At 40.4% G+C, this 21100-nt stretch overlaps 1 protein-coding gene across 1 annotated transcript; it reads left to right on the forward strand.

Annotated features, from left to right (window-relative positions):
* Positions 1-454: 454 nt before the first annotated feature.
* On the forward strand, positions 455-16589 carry LOC128016404 (nuclear factor 7, brain). The gene is made up of 7 exons (XM_052600873.1): positions 455-550; positions 6685-7281; positions 7497-7592; positions 7984-8217; positions 8300-8441; positions 15725-15751; positions 15842-16589. The coding sequence occupies exons 2-7, from the start codon at positions 6727-6729 to the stop codon at positions 16396-16398; spliced, it is 1611 nt and encodes a 536-aa protein (XP_052456833.1). The 5' UTR covers positions 455-550; positions 6685-6726; the 3' UTR covers positions 16399-16589.
* The last annotated feature ends 4511 nt before the right edge of the window (positions 16590-21100 follow it).

Below are 21100 nucleotides of genomic sequence, written 5' to 3' on the forward strand. Positions count from 1 at the left end.
TCTCTGGAGAAGCGTTCAGTCTTATCTTGCAAATATGCGGTGTAAAAAGTGAGTAATTTCTAAATTACCTTTATATCAAAGACCAGGGCTCATTATTAGAGTAGTTGGGATACATTTTCAAGTTGGAAAATATAATTAATTACATAATCTTTTCACACAGACTATGCGCTGCTTAACATGTTAAGAATGACACACACACGTGTGGTTTGTTTTCCCTCTCTTTTAAAAGTTTGTTGGTCAGATACACAGCTTATTTCCTATTCCTGTTGAGAGAGAGAGAGAGAGAGAGAGAGAGAGAGAGGAAGGGAGAGAGAGAAATTTAATATGGGTTGTGGTTATTTGTTATGTGGTTACTTTTGATTTACTGTATTGTATGTAAAACTGGTGATGTGAGATCTGGGAGTGGTTTCTTTTTTTACGGAAATGAAAGTTAATGTCAATGGAAAGAGATTGTGTGGAAACGAAACTCTAATGTACATAAATAGGAGGAGAGAGAGAAACAGAAATTAAACACTAAAGAGAAGAATCCAGAACGGATACCTACAACAAGGTAAGTCTGATCTCTCAACATGAAAATGAAATCTTATGTTGACATGATATTGTGTTTCATTCGACTGCCAAAATGCCCGCAACAGTTGAACCGGACTTTAAGCGTTAAGTGCTGGTTGTTATATGCGTTTCAGATTTGAACAATAAGTAAATCTAGGGGGAAAAAGACAACATTTTGGACCACCAACACTCACTTCTGACCATAATGTGATGTATACGATGCCAGTATATAAGTCTAAGCAAAAATGGTGAAAACTGGAAAAGAAATTAGTTTGACTATGGTCAAATTAAAGCAGAGTGAACGCTTGTTTTGATTACACAAACTGGGAAATGTTTCATGAAGTATCAATAGATGATAGAACTGCAAGTATTGAATGACTAAATAATTGTTTGTGTGCAACTGGTAAAACCTACAAATGATATTGAAGTTTATCCAAATAATAACTCTCATGTTACCAGGGACACAAAAATAAAAAACTTTAAGGGGACTTATATTGACGGATAAACAACTAAAAGGTAAAATGAAGAAAGCAAATTAAGTTCATAACTAGCGCCTATAAGAAGCGTTTAGAACTACAAACAAAAAGAAGGTCTGGGATGGTGTGAAAAATATGACCAGTTTATCATCATCTAACAAATCTATTATGACAGATAATGAAGTTGGATTCGCCAACAAATTAAATATAAAATAATGAAATGGAGAATCCCTCATTTCCCATCATGCATTTGCATTTACAATAAAAACATGAATACAATGAATTGTTGTAAAATATATTGTAAAAAATAAACAATTGCTAACAGTGCACAGCTCTTACCTCAGCAATAATGACATGTTTAGAAAGAAAATTACTTAAATAGCTGGTGAATAATATTAAAGGAAAACTTGATCAGAATCAGTTCGCGTATAAACAAGGCTGCAGTGCTAAAGACAAGTGGCTGCTCTAGCGCACTTTAAACTTCTCTAAACTTCTAGATAAAAGTACACTGTTAAAAACTTATTTTAATTTTACAGGAAATTCCTGACAACTAATTACCATGTATTTATAGTAAATAATATACAAATAAAGTATGTTTACACAACAGTGATACTGTGATTACAGTAGCATTATAACAATAAAATACTGTATTTTCTATTATTGTCATACAATCCTTAACAATGTTGACAATAAAAAAATAAAAAAAAAAAAAAAATGCAGCAAGGCATACTGGGAGCCATTAATGTGTTTTGTATGCTGGCATGAAGCATGTCACCGCTGATGTGTTTCATATGCCAAATGTTGATGTCTGTGAGTGTATAAATGACTCAAAAATATGTAAAAAAAATAAATAAAAAATTAAGTATTTGCAACACAACAGCAGCTCTTTTTTAATACATCTGTTGAGCTATTTGAACTTCTTCAATGTATTAATTTGGCTGTTGTAAAAGCAGACACGTAAATCTACTTTAATTGAGACAGAAATGTTTTCTGAAAACAACTGCAATTTCTGCAAAAGGAGCAACTTAACAGAATTCAATGGTCAAGAGCTCAACTGAAGCAAATGCTGATCTCCATGATGGTGATCTAAAAAAAAAAACATTTTCAATAAGACTTCAACATATAAACTTCAATATGACCTTGTTTAGACGTCTAACAGAAGTAAAGTCAATCTGATTAGTAATAACTGAAGCTGGTATTGCTGTTTGCGGAGTTGTTAAATCAGATCTTGATAATTGTAAAGTCTTGTATCTTCAGTTCATCTAAGGCTGTGGCTGAAAAAAGTTGTAGTTTGTGTTCTTATTTCTCTTTCTTTCAATGCTTGTTCACAGCAGGTGTTTGAATGATTGAATTAATGTTTCAGAAACATTATAATAACCTATAAATAACATTATACTAACATTAAGGAAACTGGACATTTTTATGTTCTTGGTTACAAATCGGTGTTACTAGAATGTTACATTTTTAATCAAAATTAAGTTGAAAGAACATTTGAGGAACTCCATACCTTTTAAAAAAATTTCCTTTATGTTCCCAGAACAAACACTCAATATGTGGAAAATGTTCTTATAACTAAATTATGTTAGCTGGGAAAGTAACAATTTTAATGCTATCCCACAATGCTCTGTGGTGGCTGTAAAATAATGCTTTTACAGTGTAGTTACAATAATATTACATGACTGTCCATCAATTTTCCATTATGCATTTGCATTTACAATAAAAACATGGATACAATATGTTGTTGTATAATGTATTGTAAAAAAAAAAAAAATATCATTTACTAACAGTGTACCTATGCTAGAGCTTAATTTCTTGAATATTCTTCTGCATTTGACACAATCCAATTTAATGCTCTTGAGTCCAAACTTTAGTTAGATGTGAATCCGTGTCTGATTAAATAGAAAATTTCCTCTTTTTTTATTAATTTAACTCAAAGAGTTAAAGTGAATGATGTTTTGTCAATAGAAGTAAAAACAAATGTGGGTGTACCTCAGGGCTATGTAAGCCCTGTTATTCACTTTGTACATACTAAATGATTGTGATGGAAATCAGAATTTTGTACAAAAATTACCAGATTGGGCAGCAGCACGTTGGAAACCTTAAGTAAAACCTAAACCTTAAGTTCTGAACCTTATGTTTGCTGTCCTTGCAGACGAAACAAATTTTAAAATTCCTTTAGTGTGCTTTTGTTCGTTTTTCGTCATTTTGTTTATTATCCGTGGCTGTTTGAATGTGAAAGTCATTAGCCCTGTTCCTTTTACTGTCCTTAAAGATCCGTTTTTTTTTTAAGTGGGGTCAGAGGCACGAAGAGCACGGGAGGAAGTGACAGGATTAAAAGTAATCTCTGCTTCCATTGAAATGAAGGTCACAAAGTCTATAAACTTTGGAAAGTCATGAATCTCATTCAGTGTCTACGTGACCTTACGGTTCCAACGTGCTGCTGCCCAATCTGGTAATTTGTGTACAAGTTTCTGATTTCCATCACAATCATTTAGTATTTCAAACACTTTGACATGAGGCATAGCTTGATGACATGCATTCAAGAAGTCATTCTCTGAAACCTTCAGCATCCCTAGGCTGAATCTTAGGCCATTTGGCTAGCTTTCCCCAGAATGCCTTCTTTATAGAAAATGGCCGTCCATGCCGTTGGGTTCAGCTTGTTCCACGCATCATTATAAGCCTCATTATCATTCCTGTATAAGATGAATGCCATGAAGAGACTTATGAGCTGGATCACAAACCTTTTTAAATAGTGCAGCTTGTCAGCAGACGAAATGGCCTTCCCATCAATGAGCGACTCAAATTCAGCATTGGAAGCAGGGCCTTCCATTGTTTGTACAGCTGAATTAATCTTTTCTCCTTTTCAGGGTCTCATCTTTTTTTATATACGCACATCTTTTCCATGGGTTTCCGTTGTCAACCAGAGCAGTGAAGCTCCTCCTCTTCTGTTCCATTATAAGAGGCCTCCACGTGCTGGTTCTTTATTTTCAGAAGCATCCATTTTCTTTAAAGAAGTGCCATTGACTTAAGATCATTAAACAGCTTTCAGATGTGCAGTGGGACTAATGAGGTGAAGCTGTTGTTTTTCTAAGTAAAGCGCTTACTCTCCAGAGAGAGGACAAGCTCTTACTGTAGCATTCCCAGCTGAACAAATGCACTTTTCTCTGAGGAACTGATGTTCAAAAAACACAGCAAGAGCTGAATAAAACAAACAAACAAACTAAGTGTCATTAAACATCTTCCTGCAAATTATAAATAAATGTCCAAAACAAATCTATAAACTAATAAATACACAGTTGCAATCTGATTGGCGTACATCATGAATTGTGTGACAGTAAATCACATTATTAATATACAGTCTAATGTAATAACCTTGTCTTACTCTACTGTAGTAGACCTGAATAATAGGAATTATTTTAACACTGACAGTAACAATAATTAGTGCATACCCAGCAAAAAAAAAAAAAAAGGTGTTTCTGTGAACGTCCCCTGGATGAGCGTGTAGGGTCGTGTTGACGTTGAGCTGACTTTCACGAAGACATCATTCGGACATTTAGAGGGACGCTCACAGGATGTGCAGAAGCCATTTGGGACGTTTAGGGGACTTTCGTTTTAAAATGCTTTTTGCCGCATATACTATTGTGTCTCATTGTGTATTTTTACCATATGGAAATTAAATATTTAAGTTCAATATCTGTCAATATTACATAAGTTTAATCATTCCAACTTTACATGCTAACGTTAGCTTTGAAAGTGTTCACATAGCCTAATGTCAGCAGCTGTATGGGACAACTTCAGCAAACATTTAAAAAGGCAAACCTTTCATAAAATTAAGTGGTTAACTAATGTCTAGAAATATAAAAGTGTAAATAAAGATTAAAAAATCATATACATAGACCAAAATAGGAAATAAAATGGTTATAGAAATAAGCATGAGTCCTATTCTGGGTCCTCAACTCCTGAAACATTGGTGTCTCATATTTTAAATATGTACATGTGTAAGAATATTCAGATGTATCTACCTTTGTAATCATTAACACATTCATAAGTACACCTAACTGTATTTAATTACACATTTTTTCTCAGTAATTAAGAGTTTACAGTTACATTTATTTTGTAATTAATTTACGTAATTTAGTAACATGTAGTTGGGCTACTCCCCAACACTGGTCTGATGTTAAATGCCCACGCATGGGTGACTGGATATTTTAAGAGTTGTAATGGAAATGTCAGATGAGGGACTGAACAGGGATGTTCGCAAACTGGTTCGGACGAATGTCCTCCAAACCAAAAGTTTGCCAATGAACGTCTAAAAGAGGAGCAAACATCCTCAAATGTCCGCCAGCGAACGTTACACAGCAGACCAAATCCAGACGTCCCACGAACATTACAAAGTGGACGTACTGCGGACCTACACAGTCGGTGGGACGTCCCCTGTTTGCTGGGTATAAAGCAACAATGAAAAAAATTAATTTGAAACCATTGACAAACTTCTTTCAAAGTTCTAATTTGAACTTCATTTGATTTTATAAATTACACCAATCTCTTTAATTAACTAATTTTGGTACAAATGATGAGATCATATTAGTGAGAAAAAACATAAAACATAAAATGACCAAATAAAGACCTGATTTACTCTAAATAATATATATGGAGTGCAAACCAAGAAGAACTATATCATTGATGAGGAAATAATACACTGTGTTCTGCTTAAGACAGTAACAATGAATCACACTCTCTCTCTCTCACTCACTATTTTTTGCTGCGCCACCTGGGGAGCAGTTAGGGGTCCGGTGCCTTGCTCAAGGGCACCTCAGTCGTGGTATTGAAGATAAGAGAGAGCACAGTGCATTCACTCCCTTCACCTACAATTCCTGACTCGAACTCACATCTTTGGGTTAGGAGGTGGAATCTCTAACCATTAGGCCATGACTTCCCCTAGGAATGTGAGGAGTTAGGTTTCAAATTGTGGTGCAAAAAAGGGAAAAAAATGGTATTTGGCCAGTTTGTCACAAGATTATCTTTGAATACTTCAAGACATATGGAGTACAATAATATAGATTCTGTAGTTGAATGTCACCCATTTGTTATTTGGTCAAAAAATACTATATTTAATGAACAATTTGAAATATTTGTACAAAACTTAATGTGTTCCTTTGGCACTGTGCCCCAAAGGTACCTATGAAGTTTTGTGGCAGCACAAAAAGTAATTTTTATAGCTTTTATGAATTGCATCCAATTACCAAAAATCTCACTTCATCGGATCTTACAGAATCCAACAATATACAATATACATTTTAAGTTGTCAAATTTGCTGTCTGTCATTTTTGCATCAGGTAAGGTTTTTTTTTTTTTTTTTGAACTCCTTCAGACGTTTGTCCGATTTTCACCACATTTCATCACAGATTACCATCAGACAATGCAAAAAGATATGAACTTTTTTTGATAACTCAAATTATTTTTTATAAAACTCATCATCAAACTGGATATAATAAAATGCACAATGTTTTATGCAGTATCTTGGCAATGGCTCTGCCTATTGCACTAAAACTTGATATGTCAAATAACGAACATGTTCTGATTGATTAGATCTTCACTTTTGCCTTATCTGTGCATGGCCCCATAATTCCTGTTGTAGCTACGATTATTGTTTTTGCAGCTGTTCCGTCCATCCTCTAATTTAACAGCTGACACAGTCACAATGACTACACCCGTGAACATCTCTCGCCACCTTCAGTGCCCCATCTGCAAAAACCTGCTAGCAGATCCGGTCTCAACCATCTGTGGACACACCTTCTGCAAGGGCTGTCTGGACAAGCACATCAACTGGTCCGAGCCGCAGTGCCCTCTCTGCCAGGAGCTGGTGACCACCAAACCCTCCGTGAACGAAGCGATCGAAGCCCTCCTGCGAGAGTTTCACCAGACTCAGCTACCCAACCTAGACCTCTTCTGTGGAGAAAGAGATGCGATTCCATGTGACGTCTGTGATGAACACCTCACGTTTAAAGCCGTGAAGTCCTGTCTGATCTGTTCACTCTCCTTCTGTGATGAGCACCTGAAGCCTCACCAGTCTATGCCGAGATTCAAGGGCCACAAGCTGGTGAAGCCTGTAGAGAAGCTGGATCAGAGAGCATGCAATACACACGGCAGACCTCTGGAGCTCTACAGCAGATGTGAGGAGCGCTGCATCTGCACCTTGTGTGTGAAGACGGATGGAGACGTGATACCCGTGGAGGCCGAGCGAGGCAGGAGACAGGTGGGAACATACAGCGCTCGGGAAACAACACAGATATTACATAGTTGAATTTACTTCTGTAAATAACTTCCTGGTTCATAGATTTTTTTGTTTGATAATTTGTTAATGTAATTTGTGCATATTTCATACCTGACACTAAAATTGATAAGAATTTATTGATTTTGTATGAATTCCAAGTACTCAGAAAGCTTGTGTGTTTGTGTGTGTTTGTACAGGCCGTGCAGCAAAACACCATTGAGATGATGGAAAAGATGATCAATCAGAGGGAAGACAAACTTAAGGAGCTTAAGGAATCAGCTGCAAAATACCAGGTACATGCAGTACAGTACAAAATATGGAAACGTATTAAAATCATAACAAGCAAGGTTCATTGACAACATTTTCTAAATCAGATAAGGTCAAGCAAGATGTTTTGTAGACATCAACACCAATTCATTCAGAAAACACCACAAGATAAAGACAAAAGACAAACACAGCATGACAGGACACACCTATATTCATATAAGGGTAGGGAACCAAGGGTGTTTCAGTCTTTGAGAGATCTACACATCAGCATTTCCATTCCGGAAGAATAGGCAAAGGTTATGGAAAGACTGGTCTCACATAAACAGACCGCTGACATTGGGCTGCACAAATAAGTTTTTCTAGAAAATACTATTTTGCTCTTTTCAATTTAAAATTTCATATGTCTACTCTTCACAGACTCTACTAGAGAAAGAGCAGCAGGAGATACAGAAGGTGTTTGCTGCACTGATGGAGACGCTGATGGAAACAGAGAGGGTACTGCTCAATCCTCTGGAGGAAGGAAGAAGGTGTTTGGAGAAAGAGATGGATGAGAAGACACAACAAATACAAATATACATCCTCAAGTACAAGGAGATCATCAACTCTTTGCATCACACTAAGAGTGAGGAAGATGACATCCTCTTTATCCAGGTTAGCCAAACATGATGCACGGACTAATATTTTTATTATAATAATTTAGGAAATATTTCATCCATGTTTTGCCCTTTCTCAGTCTTACCCGGCTGTGCCAGCTGAGTTCACAGATGACTGGACCGTTTCCATTGACACAGAGTTAAACTTTGGCACAATGAGAAACGCAAAGACAGCCTTCATGGCAGCAATTGAGACACATCTGGAGAAACTCTGCACTGTCGGTGAGTGATTTTATCTGAGAGTTGTGATGTAATTAGAGTAAGGTGTTTGGACAAGCTTATTTGAGCTCATACTACTCTTGCTTGCCTTAATGAAAAATAAATACACTTAAGTATACATTTAAAATGTACTTTTATGTAAATGATATACATGAATCTCAATAAATTAGAATATGTTGAAAAAGTTGTGTATTAGATGAATTCAATTTACACAGACTGAAGTAGTTCAAGTCTTTGGTTCTTTTAATTGTGGGGTTTTGACTAACATTTAACAAATCTCAAAAATTAGAAAACATCTTAAGAAAAAAAAAATAGTAGTGAATTGTTGGCCTTCTGGAAAGTATGTTCATTTACTGTACATGTACTCAATACTTGGTAGGGGCTCATTTTGCTTTAATTGCTGCCTCGTTTTGGCCAGGCATGGAGGTGATCAGTTTTGAGTGAACAAGAATTTGAGTGAACTTCACATGGAATGGACTGAGGCTGGGTTCAAGGCATTCAGAGCCACCAAGCACAGGAATTAAGGTAATGGTCAAGGAATTTGTTGAACCACAGACAACGTCAGAGGCGTCTTACCTGGGCACTGCTGAGGTGGTCTGGAATTGTGACGGCTGGTGAAAGGACAGTCTGGAAACAATATCGAGTACAAGTATTTAATAAGATGATGAGATATTGGTACAAAGACACACAAAGACGATGATACAGCAACACTCCAGAGGGATGGTTAAGGTGGTGAGAAGTCCAGACGGTAGTGGAGAGAAGGTGAGGAATCCGTGTGTTGACGGCGTGAGGCAGCAGGAGAGAGCAGAGCCGAAGGTAAGTGTCCGTGGCTGAGTGATCATGCGGAGAGTGGATGAGGTTCTGGGGAAACACAGACATCCAACGCAAACTACACAGAAGCCAGACGGGGGTAAACACAACGACATGAAACAACAATCTCACAAACACAGGACGTGAGACAAGCCATTATAAAGGAGATGGGTAATGAGTGGCAGTTGTTGCTGAACAATTAACGGAGACGCCCACAACTAATCAGTGCAGATGCGGAACACACAGAATTCACCACAAAGTGTAAACAACCCGAGATCACGGTGACCAACCGTGCAGTACCCCCCCTCTAAGAACTCCTCCTGGAGTTCCCAGAAGGGCCTACCTGCTGATTGAATTCATCAATAAGGGAGTGATCCAATATGTCCCTAGCAGGTACCCAACTCCTCTCCTCCGGAGCGTAACCTTCCCAGTCCACCAGATACTGGAATCCTCGTCCCCTCCGTCTCGAGTCCAGAATGCGATTAACCGAATAAGTCGGTTCCCCATCTACGAGACGCGGCGGCGGGGGAACCGGAGTAGGTGGATTAATACGTGCATAAAACACGGGTTTAATTTTGGAAACATGTATCCTCTTGTACGCAGGAGGTAGTTTGAGGCGGACTGTCACCGGACTAATGATTTTGGTGATAGTGAATGGGCCGATAAATTTGGGAGCTAATTTATTAGAAACGGATCGCAATGGAATGTTCCTGGTAGAAAGCCACACTTTTTGACCCATGACGTAGACGGGAGGCTTTGACCGGTGGCGATCGGTCTTGGCCTTAGTGCGCTCCCTCACCCAGAGCAGAGTCTCACGGGCTCTGGTCCAGGTGCGGTGGCACCTCTGGACAAACGCGTGAGCGGAGGGGACCGCGACTTCAGATTCCAGACTGGGAAACGCTGGTGGCTGGTACCCTACACTACACTGAAACGGAGAGAGGCCCGTAGCTGACACTGGCAACAAATTGTGGGCGTACTCCACCATAGAGAGTTGTTGACTCCAGGAAGAAGGATTCATAGAGACCAAACATCTCAACGTCCTCTCTAAATCTTGGTTGGCTCGCTCAGATTGTCCATTGCTTTGGGGATGATAACCCGACGACAAGCTAACTAACGCTCCTAATAACTTGCAAAACTCTTTCCAAAATTTGGATATGAACTGGGATCCCCTGTCTGAAACCACGTCTACCGGGAGGCCATAAAGCCGAAAGACGTGATCTAAAACAGTAATCGCTGTCTCCTTGGCTGTCGGTAATTTGGGCAAGGGAATGAAATGTGCCGCCTTCGAGAACCGGTCAACTACAGTCAAAACGACTTTCATGCCATTAGAGGGCGGTGACAAAATCTAGAGCGATATGTGACCAGGGTCTTGAAGGGACAGACAACGGTTGAAGGAGCCCATCAGGAGGTCGGTTAGATGACTTACCACTGGTGCAAACTGAACAAGCCATAACAAAATTGCGGACGTCGCGAGCCATACGTGGCCACCAGAATCGTTGTCTAACCAACCCATTAGTTCTACTTATCCCTGGATGACAAGCCATGTTGAAACAATGACCCCACTGGACAACTTCGGACCTTAACTCCTCCAGCACAAATAAGCGGTTCGGTGGGCAACCAGACGGAGGCATTACCCTTTCTAAGGCCATCTTGACCTTCGACTCAACCTCCCATACGAGTGCTGAGACCACTAATGTATCATGCAAAATACACTCGGGAGTAACGGGACGGGCGGATGGGTCAAAAAGACGTGACAAAGAATCGGGTTTAACATTCTTGGAACCCAGGCGGTACGATAGGGTAAATTCAAAACGGCCGAAAAAAAGTGCCCACCGAGCCTGCCTGGAATTGAGTCTTTTGGCAGTTCTAATGTACTCTAAATTCTTATGATCGGTCCAAACAATAAAGGGAACCCCTGAACCCTCTAACCAGTGGCGCCACTCCTCCAACGCTAATTTGACCGCCAACAACTCTCTATTGCCAATGTCATAATTACGTTCAGCAGGAGATAATCGATGAGAGAAAAACGTGCAAGGGTGGACCTAATCGTCTGAAGCAGCACGTTGGGACAACACTGCTCCTACCCCCACCTCTGATACGTCGACCTCCACCACGAACTGCCGTGTGGGATCAGGGACGACAAGGATGGGAGCCGAAACAAAGTGGTTCTTCAGGTTAGAGAACGCAGCCTCAGCTGCATCAGACCACCTGAACGGAGTACTGGGGGAGGTCAAGGCTGTCAGAGGTGAGGCTAGTTGGCTGTAATTACGAATAAAACACCGATAGAAGTTGGCAAACCCCAGAAACCGCTGTAGGGCCTTACGGGAATCTGGAGATGGCCAATCTATCACAGCCTTTACCTTGTCAGGGTCCATTCGTATTCCCTCAGACGACACGATATATCCTAGGAAGGGGACCGACTGTGCATGGAATACGCACTTCTCCGCCTTGACAAAAAGCCCATTCTCTAATAACCTCTGGAGCACTCGTCTGACGTGTTGAACATGTTCCTGGAGAGATGAAGAAAAAATCAGTATGTCATCCAGGTAAACATATATAAACTGATCTACCATATCTCTCAACACGTCATTCACGAGTGCTTGAAAAACCCTGGGCGAGTTGGAGAGCCCGAACGGCATCACCAAATATTCAAAGTGCCCTCTAGGGGTATTAAAGGCAGTTTTCCATTCATCCCCCTTCCTGATGCAGACCAAATGATAAGCGTTACGCAAATCCAATTTTGTGAATACAGATGCTCCCTGCAACCTCTCGAAAGCTGAAGACATGAGTGGTAATGGATAAGTATTCTTAATAGTAATGTTGTTCAGCTCTCGGTAATCAATGCAAGGTCGCAGAGAACCATTCTTCTTACCCACAAAATATAACCCCGGAGAAGAGAAGAAGAAGGACAGATGAACCCAGAGGCTAAGGAATCAGAAATATATTTCTCCATGGCCTCCCTCTCAGGAATAGAAAGAGAGTATAACTTGCCTTTAGGCGGAGATATTCCTGACACTAAGTCTATGGCACAGTCATAGGGACGATGCGGAGGAAGAGAAGCAGCGCGGGACTTACTGAACACTTCCTTCAGGTCCAGATACTCAACGGGCACGTTTGGTAAAGCCATGGTCTCCTTCTGAAAAACAGAAACAGGAACAACAGGACAGGCAGAAACCAGACAAGACTCATGACAACTTTCACTCCACAATGTGATAGTGTTAGAACCCCATTCCACTCGTGGATTATGCTTGAACAACCAAGGCCTAAAAAAATGGGAGCAACAGGGGAGTCCATGAGAAAAAAGGATATGGTTTCTTGATGGTTGCCAGATGTGATGACTGTGATGGGTTCAGTATGGTGGGTGACATAAGGCAGTTCCTGGCCGTTGAGTGCGGTGACATGGATGGGGAGAGACACAGGAAGGACAGGAATGTTCAGGTGATGTGCAAGTGAAGAATCAATGAAATTACCTTTGGCTCCGGAGTCCAGAAGAGCTTGGCATTCATGATGGTGATTCTTCCACCGCAGTTTCACTGGAAGGAGGGTCGATGATGTGGGTGAGGACTTCTCAGCGGAGATCCCACCCGATAGTAGCCTCAGGTTTACTCTCGGGCTGACTCTTTTACCGGGCAAGAGTAGTTGTTATGATTAGAGCCTCCACAGTATAAACATAGTCCTTGGGACCTCCGCCGTTCCCTCTCCCTCCGGGACAGCCGAGCTCGACCCACCTGCATGGGCTCGTGATCGTCGACAGAACCGACCATGTTCTCTCGACTCAAGCACCCCCTACTGGGAGAGAATGGAGGTCTGGAAGGACTGTGTTGGCGGCCCAGGCGATTAAACCTGGCGTCCACCCGCAACGCCACGTCTATCAGTTCATTGAGAGTAGGGGGCAGCTCGAGGAGGTAGATCTCCTGCTGAACACGGTCGGATAACCCATGCAGGAATCTATCCCACTGCGCCGCCTCGTTCCACTGGCACGCAGCTGCCAGGGTACGGAACTCGATGGAATACTCGGTGACAGATGAATGTCCTTGTCTGAGTTCCGAGATGCGATGGGCGGCCTCCCTGCCGGTCGCGGCCCGGTCGAAGACTCTCTTCATTTCTTCAGATAGGAGGTGGAATGAGGCACAGCACAGATGTTGATTTTCCCACACCGCCGTTCCCCATAAGGCAGCCTTGCCAGATAGAAGTGTGAGCGTGAACGCTACCTTGGATTCTTCTGTGGCGAAAGTGCGGGGCTGCAGAGAAAAATGCATCGAGCACTTGTTAAGGAATGTTCTGCAAAAAGTTGGCTCACCAGCGTAATTCTCCGGCGCCGGAAGTCACGGCTCTGGCCGGAAGTGGTCCTGGGGAATCCCCGGGGGAACGGTCGGCGCAGACGGCGTGATGGGCGCAGTGGGAGACGTGAGCTGATGGATCTGCTGGGTGAGCTCGGACACCTGTGCCACCAGCGCTTGGACAGCGCGTCCGGTGTTCGAGATGCTCTCCTGCTGCTGATCCATTCTCTTGACGCTGTGGTGCATGAAATTGGTGAGGGTCTCGGTGCTCGCTGCTTCCATGTTGGGTGAGATCGTTCTGTGACGGCTGGTGAAAGGACAGTCTGGAAACAATAGAGAGTACAAGTATTTAATGAGATGATGAGATATTGGTACAAAGACACACAAGGCGATGATACAGCAACACTCCAGAGGGATGGTTAAGGCGGTGAGAAGTCCAGATGGTAGTGGAGAGAAGGTGAGGAATCCGGGTGTTGACGGCGTGAGGCAGCAGGAGAGAGTGGCACAGGAACTGCGGGGAACAGAGCCGAAGGTAAGTGTCCGTGGCTGAGTGATTGTGCGGAGAGTGGATGAGGTTCTGGGGAAACACAGACATCCAACACAAACTACACAGAAGCCAGACGGGGGTAAACACAACGACATGAAACAACAATCTCACAAACACAGGACGTGAGACAAGTCATTATAAAGGAGATGGGTAATGAGTGGCAGCTGTTGCTGAACAATTAACGGAGACACCCACAACTAATCAGTGCAGACGCGGAACACACAGAATTCACCACAAAGTGTAAACAACCCGAGATCACGGTTACCAACCGTGACAGGAATCCCAGGATTTTTTGACAATGTCCTTCAGCTCATCTGCATTGTTTGGTCTCTTGTTTCTCATTTTCCTCTTGACAATAGCCCATAGATTCTCTCTGGGGTTCAGGTCTGGTCAGTTTGCTGGCCAGACAGGCATACCAACACCATGGTCATTTAACCAACATTTGGTGCTTTTGGCAGTGTAGCCAGGTGCCAAATCCTGCTGGAAAATAAAATCAGCATCTTTAAAAAGCTAGTCAGCTGCTCTCATCTGAAAAGAGGACTTTGCACCATTGGACAACTTCTCCTTAGCCCAGGTAAGACATCTCTGACGTTGTCTGTTTGGTGGCTCTTGATGTCTGGACCCCAGCCTCAGTGTTTTCCTTGTGAAGTTTACTCAAATTCTTGAATACATTTTGCTTGACAATCCTTATAAGGCTGTGGTTCTCTCGGTTGGTTGAGCATCTTTTTCTTCTAAACATTTTCCTTCCACTCAACTTTCTGTTAACATGCTTGGATACAGCACTCTGTGAACAGCCAGCTCCTTTAGCAATGAATGTTTGTGGCTTACCCTCCTTGTGAAGGGGGTCAATGATTGTCTTCTGGACAACTGTCAGGTCAGCAGTCTTCCCCATGATTGTGTAGCCTAGTGAACCAAACTGAGAGACCATTTTAAAGGCTCAGGAAACCTTTGCAGGTGTTTTGAGTTGATTAACTAAAATCCTCACAATTAAAAGAACCAAAGACTTAAACTACTTAAGCTGTGTGCACTGAATTTATTTAATACATGAGTTTCACAATTTGAGTCGATTTACTGAAATAAACTTTAAAGTGTTTTGACTTAAGTATGACTTAAGTACTTAAGTATGATTTAACTAAACCTTTATATGTCATTTAATATTTACTTTAAGTTTTTAAAAATATGGTTAAAGTATTGACAATTATGATAAACTAAATATACGTTAATGACATTTTTATTAAAACTTTAATTTGTATTTTTAAGTAAAACCATTAACCTGACATTATTACAAAGCATTATTACTTTTAAGTGTACTTAAGTGTCTTTAGAATCAGTCATAAAAAAGTATTGCTTTGAGTCATTTGTTACCTTTTATTTCATTTATATTATATTATCTGCAAGTACAATTTTAAAATATACTTTTAAGATTTAAAGTCCACATTTAACACAATTTAGTGTGCTTAATTAGGTGCACAAGAATGACATTTCAGATCTTGTGTTTTGTTGAGAAGAGGTGGACATACTTTACAGTAACATTGAACTATCATTGTTTATGAATATGGTTATTGAACATTATCAAGGTGTATATCAAAAATCTTTATTATGGTTCAGACAGTCTTGTGATTGTAAATGTTTATCTTTTATTATCACAGAAATTAGAAGGATCCACAGCTTCTCAGGTATGTGTATCATTTCTGAACTAGTTCTTCATGCTGCATATTTCTGAATCTTTCAAACATCCAGTAACTGAGAATCTCGTCTTCACACAGTGAACGTGACTCTGGACGCAGAAACGGCACATCCAAACTTACAGGTGTCCACAGACAGTAAAGAGGTGCGAGACACCGGAGAGAGTAAAGTCATCCCAGGCAGCCCGCAACAGTTCGACCTGGTCGGAGGGATCCTGGGAAAACCATGCATCATGTCGGGAAGAGCTTTCTGGGTCGTGGAGGTGGGGAATAAGGTGGGCTGGGAGCTGGGGGTGATGAGGGATGGAGCGAACCGGAAGGGAAAAGTGTCCTACAAAACCAGTGAGGGTTACTGGGCAATCGTGCTCTGCGGTCAAAGCATGTATGGAGCTTTGGAAGACCCTCCCGTCCAGCTTCAGCTCTCCTCCAAACCCCGGAAGCTAGGAGTTTTTGTGGACTGTGAGGAGGCTCTGGTCTCCTTTTATGATATGGAGGCTCTGTTACATATTTATACGTTCAATAAGTGCAGCTTTAATGGAGCCATCTGCCCATACTTCAATCCTCATCCCAACAAAGACGGAACCAACTCAAACCCATTGGTTATTTGTCCTGTCAATCAAACTGACATCTCTGTGTGAAAGTGAGGCCTAGTTTTGAGATTTTGAAACTATGAGGTATCTGAATAATAATATTTGTTGACATGATCATCTTTCATTTGTAATTTTATTTTATTTTTTTTGTATGATATCCTTACATTGTATTGTACATTGTACTGATTTAGAAATGTTACATTGTACTGGAGATATTTATTGAGCATTTAATACACACACACACACACACACACACACACACACACACATATATATATATATATATATATATATATATATATATATATATATATATATATATATATATATATATATATACACATATATATATGAACAGTATGCTGTACTTTTGAATGTAATTTCTCCATATTTAAAGATAATTTAAAAAATAATAATTTATGGAAATATTTTTATCTATCTATCTGTCTGTCTGTCTGTCTGTCTATCTATCTATATATCTATCTATCTATCTATCTATCTATCTATCTATCTATCTTTAAATGTAACTTACATCTTTAAACAGACTACATGTAACTGTGAGATGGCAATTAAACTATTTTATATTTTTTTATTCATGTGAAATGTTGCATATATGCATTTATTTAATTAAAAAAAAAATAGAATGTTGTTAAATAGTATTACAATCTAAAACTGTTTTCTATAATAATATATTTTATTATAGATGTTATATTTTAATAATTTTAGGCATTAAAAGGGAATGCTTGTCTATCCACACACAATCATGAACAACTCAAGATCCTCTCACCTTTCACATTTCACATGTAAATCACGGCCTGAGAGCAATACTGACGAGTGATCATCTTCTGATGATCCTGGATCAACATTATTGTCCAAAAATATAGAATTCCATAAACCCAATCCCAATCCCTACCCCGCATTTATTCCAAAAATCAGTGGGAAATGATAGCTGATGAAAAAGCCTGTAGGAGCACCTAACTCTGATTGTAAGCCTAAAACAGATATTTTCTGAAAAGTTATCCCTCAATTCTGATTGATTGATTGGAATGTTGTTCCAGGATCAACAAGGATGTTGATCCAGGAACATGTTGTACTTGAAATCACGCTCACTGTACACATGCAAATCCTCAGGGAAGTGATTTGCTTGCTCCAGAGACTGGAAAAGAGTGCTGAGCGTTCTCAAAAAATAATGACTTTTATTTCTAACTGCTTGCATTAGTCACTTTCTGAAGTGTGGGCTTGAGTTTAATATCTGAATGAGAAAAAAAAAAAAAAATCTGTCATGTTTGATAAAACTCTGCTGAGGAAAAAAAAAATCCTGACAATGGTTTTTAAGATGAAAGCATTTGAAATGTCAGCATTTGAGTGTTTCTAAAGACTTCTAACGATGCAAACTACTCTCAGAAATGATGAGTCAGCCGGTGCCTGACACTCCTCACAGTGTTATCTGTGGTTTCCTGGCAGCCGCAGAGTTGATGATGGATTCTGTGCAGAAGGTGTGTAAGGGTCAGGTTAGGTGAGACATTGTGGTAAAATTATCACATTCACTTTATTGGTTCAGTTTAAAGTTCACAGATTAATGTTTTTTTTTTTTTTTTTTTTTTTTTTTTTTTATCTCAGAAAAGTAGTGTTATCAAAGCAACGTAATTTAAACCCTGTCTTTCACCCCAACCCAGGGGCGGACTGAAACTAAAAAGTGTCAGAGCGGCCCACAACAAACCACATATAACACACTGGTACATTATGCAAAGAGCATTTTTCAGCTCCACTTAACCAACTTAAAATCAGAACATAAATTACTTTTAACATTTTTAACCATATTTGTCCAGCTTTAAAAAAAAAAAAAAAAAAAAACATGCCTAAGGTGAGCAGTAGTTTGCATCTCTGGTTATTACTATCAGTTATTTAACATTAGGATGGACATTTCTATAACCCCAATAAGGAGAACACTTAGCGGGCTACGAGGCCAAGCTTAAAACTGAATAAATAATCTTAAACTTTAAGCAGAGACTTCATTAAAAATGCTGAATCATTCAACAGCAAATCACCACTGTCTTAATCTGAGATGCAAACAGTCTTCTGTGATTGCAATTTGCTAGGATAGGACAATATTTTGCTGATAATTAATGGAATGAAGGTGCTAAAAATAAAAATAAAAATAATAATCAAAATATTGAGAAAATCTCCTTTAAAGTGTCCAAATGAAGTTCTTAGCAATGCATATTACTATTAAAAAATAAAGTTTTTATATATTTATGATAGGAAATTTACAAAATATCGGACCCACTTTATATCAAATCTGTCCCTAACCTTACCTGTTTCCCACCCCAATAGCACGATAAGTACATTGTATTTATTTTTTGATGTACTTTAAGCACATAGTAGTTAAGGCCACTTAATATAAAGTGGGATCAAAATATCTTCATGGAACATGATATTTACTTAACATCCTAATGATTTCTGGCATAAAAAAGCTATTATTTTTACCTATACAATGCATTATTGCTACAAATATACCTTTGCTTCTTATGACTGCTTTTGTACTCCAGGGACACATATAATATAAGCTTTAACTTAGCCTATGTTTTAGTTCATTAACTTTATTTATTAATTATACAAGATGTGTGACGGGGTGGAGAAGGACACGACGCGAGGATGCAGGTTAGTTCCCCAAAGGGTGGATTTTATTAAGGCTATGGTGGTGAAAGGGTGTGAGGCGGTTTCGTGCTCGGTGCTCGGCTTCCTCTTCGATTGGTGCGCTGGTGCGGTGTGGGTCCTTGAGGAACCACCGCATCACCCTGCCGATCATCTCCTTGGCCCAGGCCATCTACTGCAGGGGGGCGTGGTCAGTTATGAGGGTGAAGGACTGCCCACTTGACGACCAACGCTTCCCTCTCCACCGTGGCATACCGTTGCTTTGCGGGGGTCAGCTTTCGGCTTATGTAGATCCTTCATCTCGGGGGTCCACGGGATCTTCTCCAGTTGCCCCTTCCTGGTCAGGGGAGAAGCTAAGGAGGAGAAGTTAGGGATGAAGCAGCGGTATTGCCCCGCAACCCCAAAAAGGCCCGTACCCGAGTTTTGGAGGTAGGCCGTGACGCAGAGAGGATAAAATTAAATAACTCTTGTAATTTTGTTAATATTGTAAATGTTGTGTTATTGTTCTGCTGACTTGACATATGTTACACACTTTTGTGGTACCACTTATGTATTTACATTCTTGCTCATCTATCATGACTGCCTACAGTGGTAGAGACATTTTTTATTTTATATTTTTTAAAATTTCTAGGCTATGCTTTAAGCACTGCAAGCCTTCTCTTAGCCACTTAATGTATCTTTTGTATTACAAATGTCGGTTTATATATATATTATCTGTTTTCCTGATGTAATTGCAATTTAACTTGATAGGTCATGTGATTAATCATGGATGTATGTAATTATGTGATCATGGTTGTATATATGGAGGTGTGCCTCCCCACTTTGTTTCATGTCTGATGAAGGGCTTGGACCCGAAACGTTACACGTGGTGAGCAATCATTAAAATTGCTAAGGAGCATTTTCTGGTGTGCGGGCTCATTGTTTACCTTTGCAACTACTTGTCTGCCCAGCACCCAGTTTTAAGGTTTAGGATGTGCGTGCTGTACCTTTGAATTCTAGTGCAGAGAGGATAGCTGCCACCTTCTTCTCTTGCGTACTCCAGGTACTTAGCTTCAGCGAGGGCCAAGTGACACTTCCGGGGGTTGGCAGTCAGTCTAGCCCGGCGTAGTTCCAACAGCACCCTCCGCAGCTGCTCCAGATGGTCCTCCCAAGTCTCAGAGTGAATGATGACATCATAGAGGTAGGCCGCCGCGTATGCTTGGTGTGGCCATAGGAGGACATCCATCAGTCTTTGGAAGGTGACCAGGGCCCCGTGTAGGCCGAAGGGAAGGACCTGGTACTGCCAGTGACCACTTGGAGTCAATGAGGCTGCCTTCGGTTTGGCCTGTTCCATTAAAGAGACCTGCCAGTAGCCCTTGGTGAGGTCAAGGGTCAAGATGAACCGGGCCCTTCCCAAACCTTCCAACATCTCATCGACACAGGGCATTGGGTAGCAGTCAAACTCGGAGACTTCGTTAAGGTGGCAGAAGTCATTACAGAAGCGGAGGGTGCCCTTTGGGCTTTGGAACCATGACAATGGGGCTGGACCATGGGCTGCATGATGGTTCAATTACCATTAGATGTTTCATGTCAGAACTGAGAAGGGCCTAAATGCAGTTTTCACAATCTAGGGAATCAACATATGTCAATGGAAAACAGTTATTTTAGCAGCTTTGCAGTCTTCGCAATATGCAGCAGTCTTTGACACAGAAAGACTTCAGTATATTCATAGGACCAAAGATTAACATCACTCCAAAAATACCATGCTTCCCAGACTCCTGCTCTTTTTTGGATCCATAACATCATTCAGTCTATAGTTTTTAAAGGTCGATTATTAAATTCCTTTTTGCAGACTTAAATTGTCCATTATTGTTTGGCAGCAGAAGAGCTTCAGATGCTTACATTAGCAAATAAGTCACTTTCTATACATCTTGGCTATGAATTTGCTGAACTGACATGCAGAACATGCAGTTTCTTCATTCACTCTACATTAGCTTTTTTGACTTGAAGAGTCACAGTGTTTTAAAGAGAGACTCATCGGCGGTTTGCAGTAGTCTAATGGCACTGACCACAATGACTGTCCTGTTCTGGACAGCAGAGACACGCAGGACAGCTG

The sequence above is a fragment of the Carassius gibelio genome, chromosome A7 (assembly GCF_023724105.1).
Source record: "Carassius gibelio isolate Cgi1373 ecotype wild population from Czech Republic chromosome A7, carGib1.2-hapl.c, whole genome shotgun sequence".
Lineage (NCBI taxonomy): Eukaryota > Metazoa > Chordata > Actinopteri > Cypriniformes > Cyprinidae > Carassius > Carassius gibelio.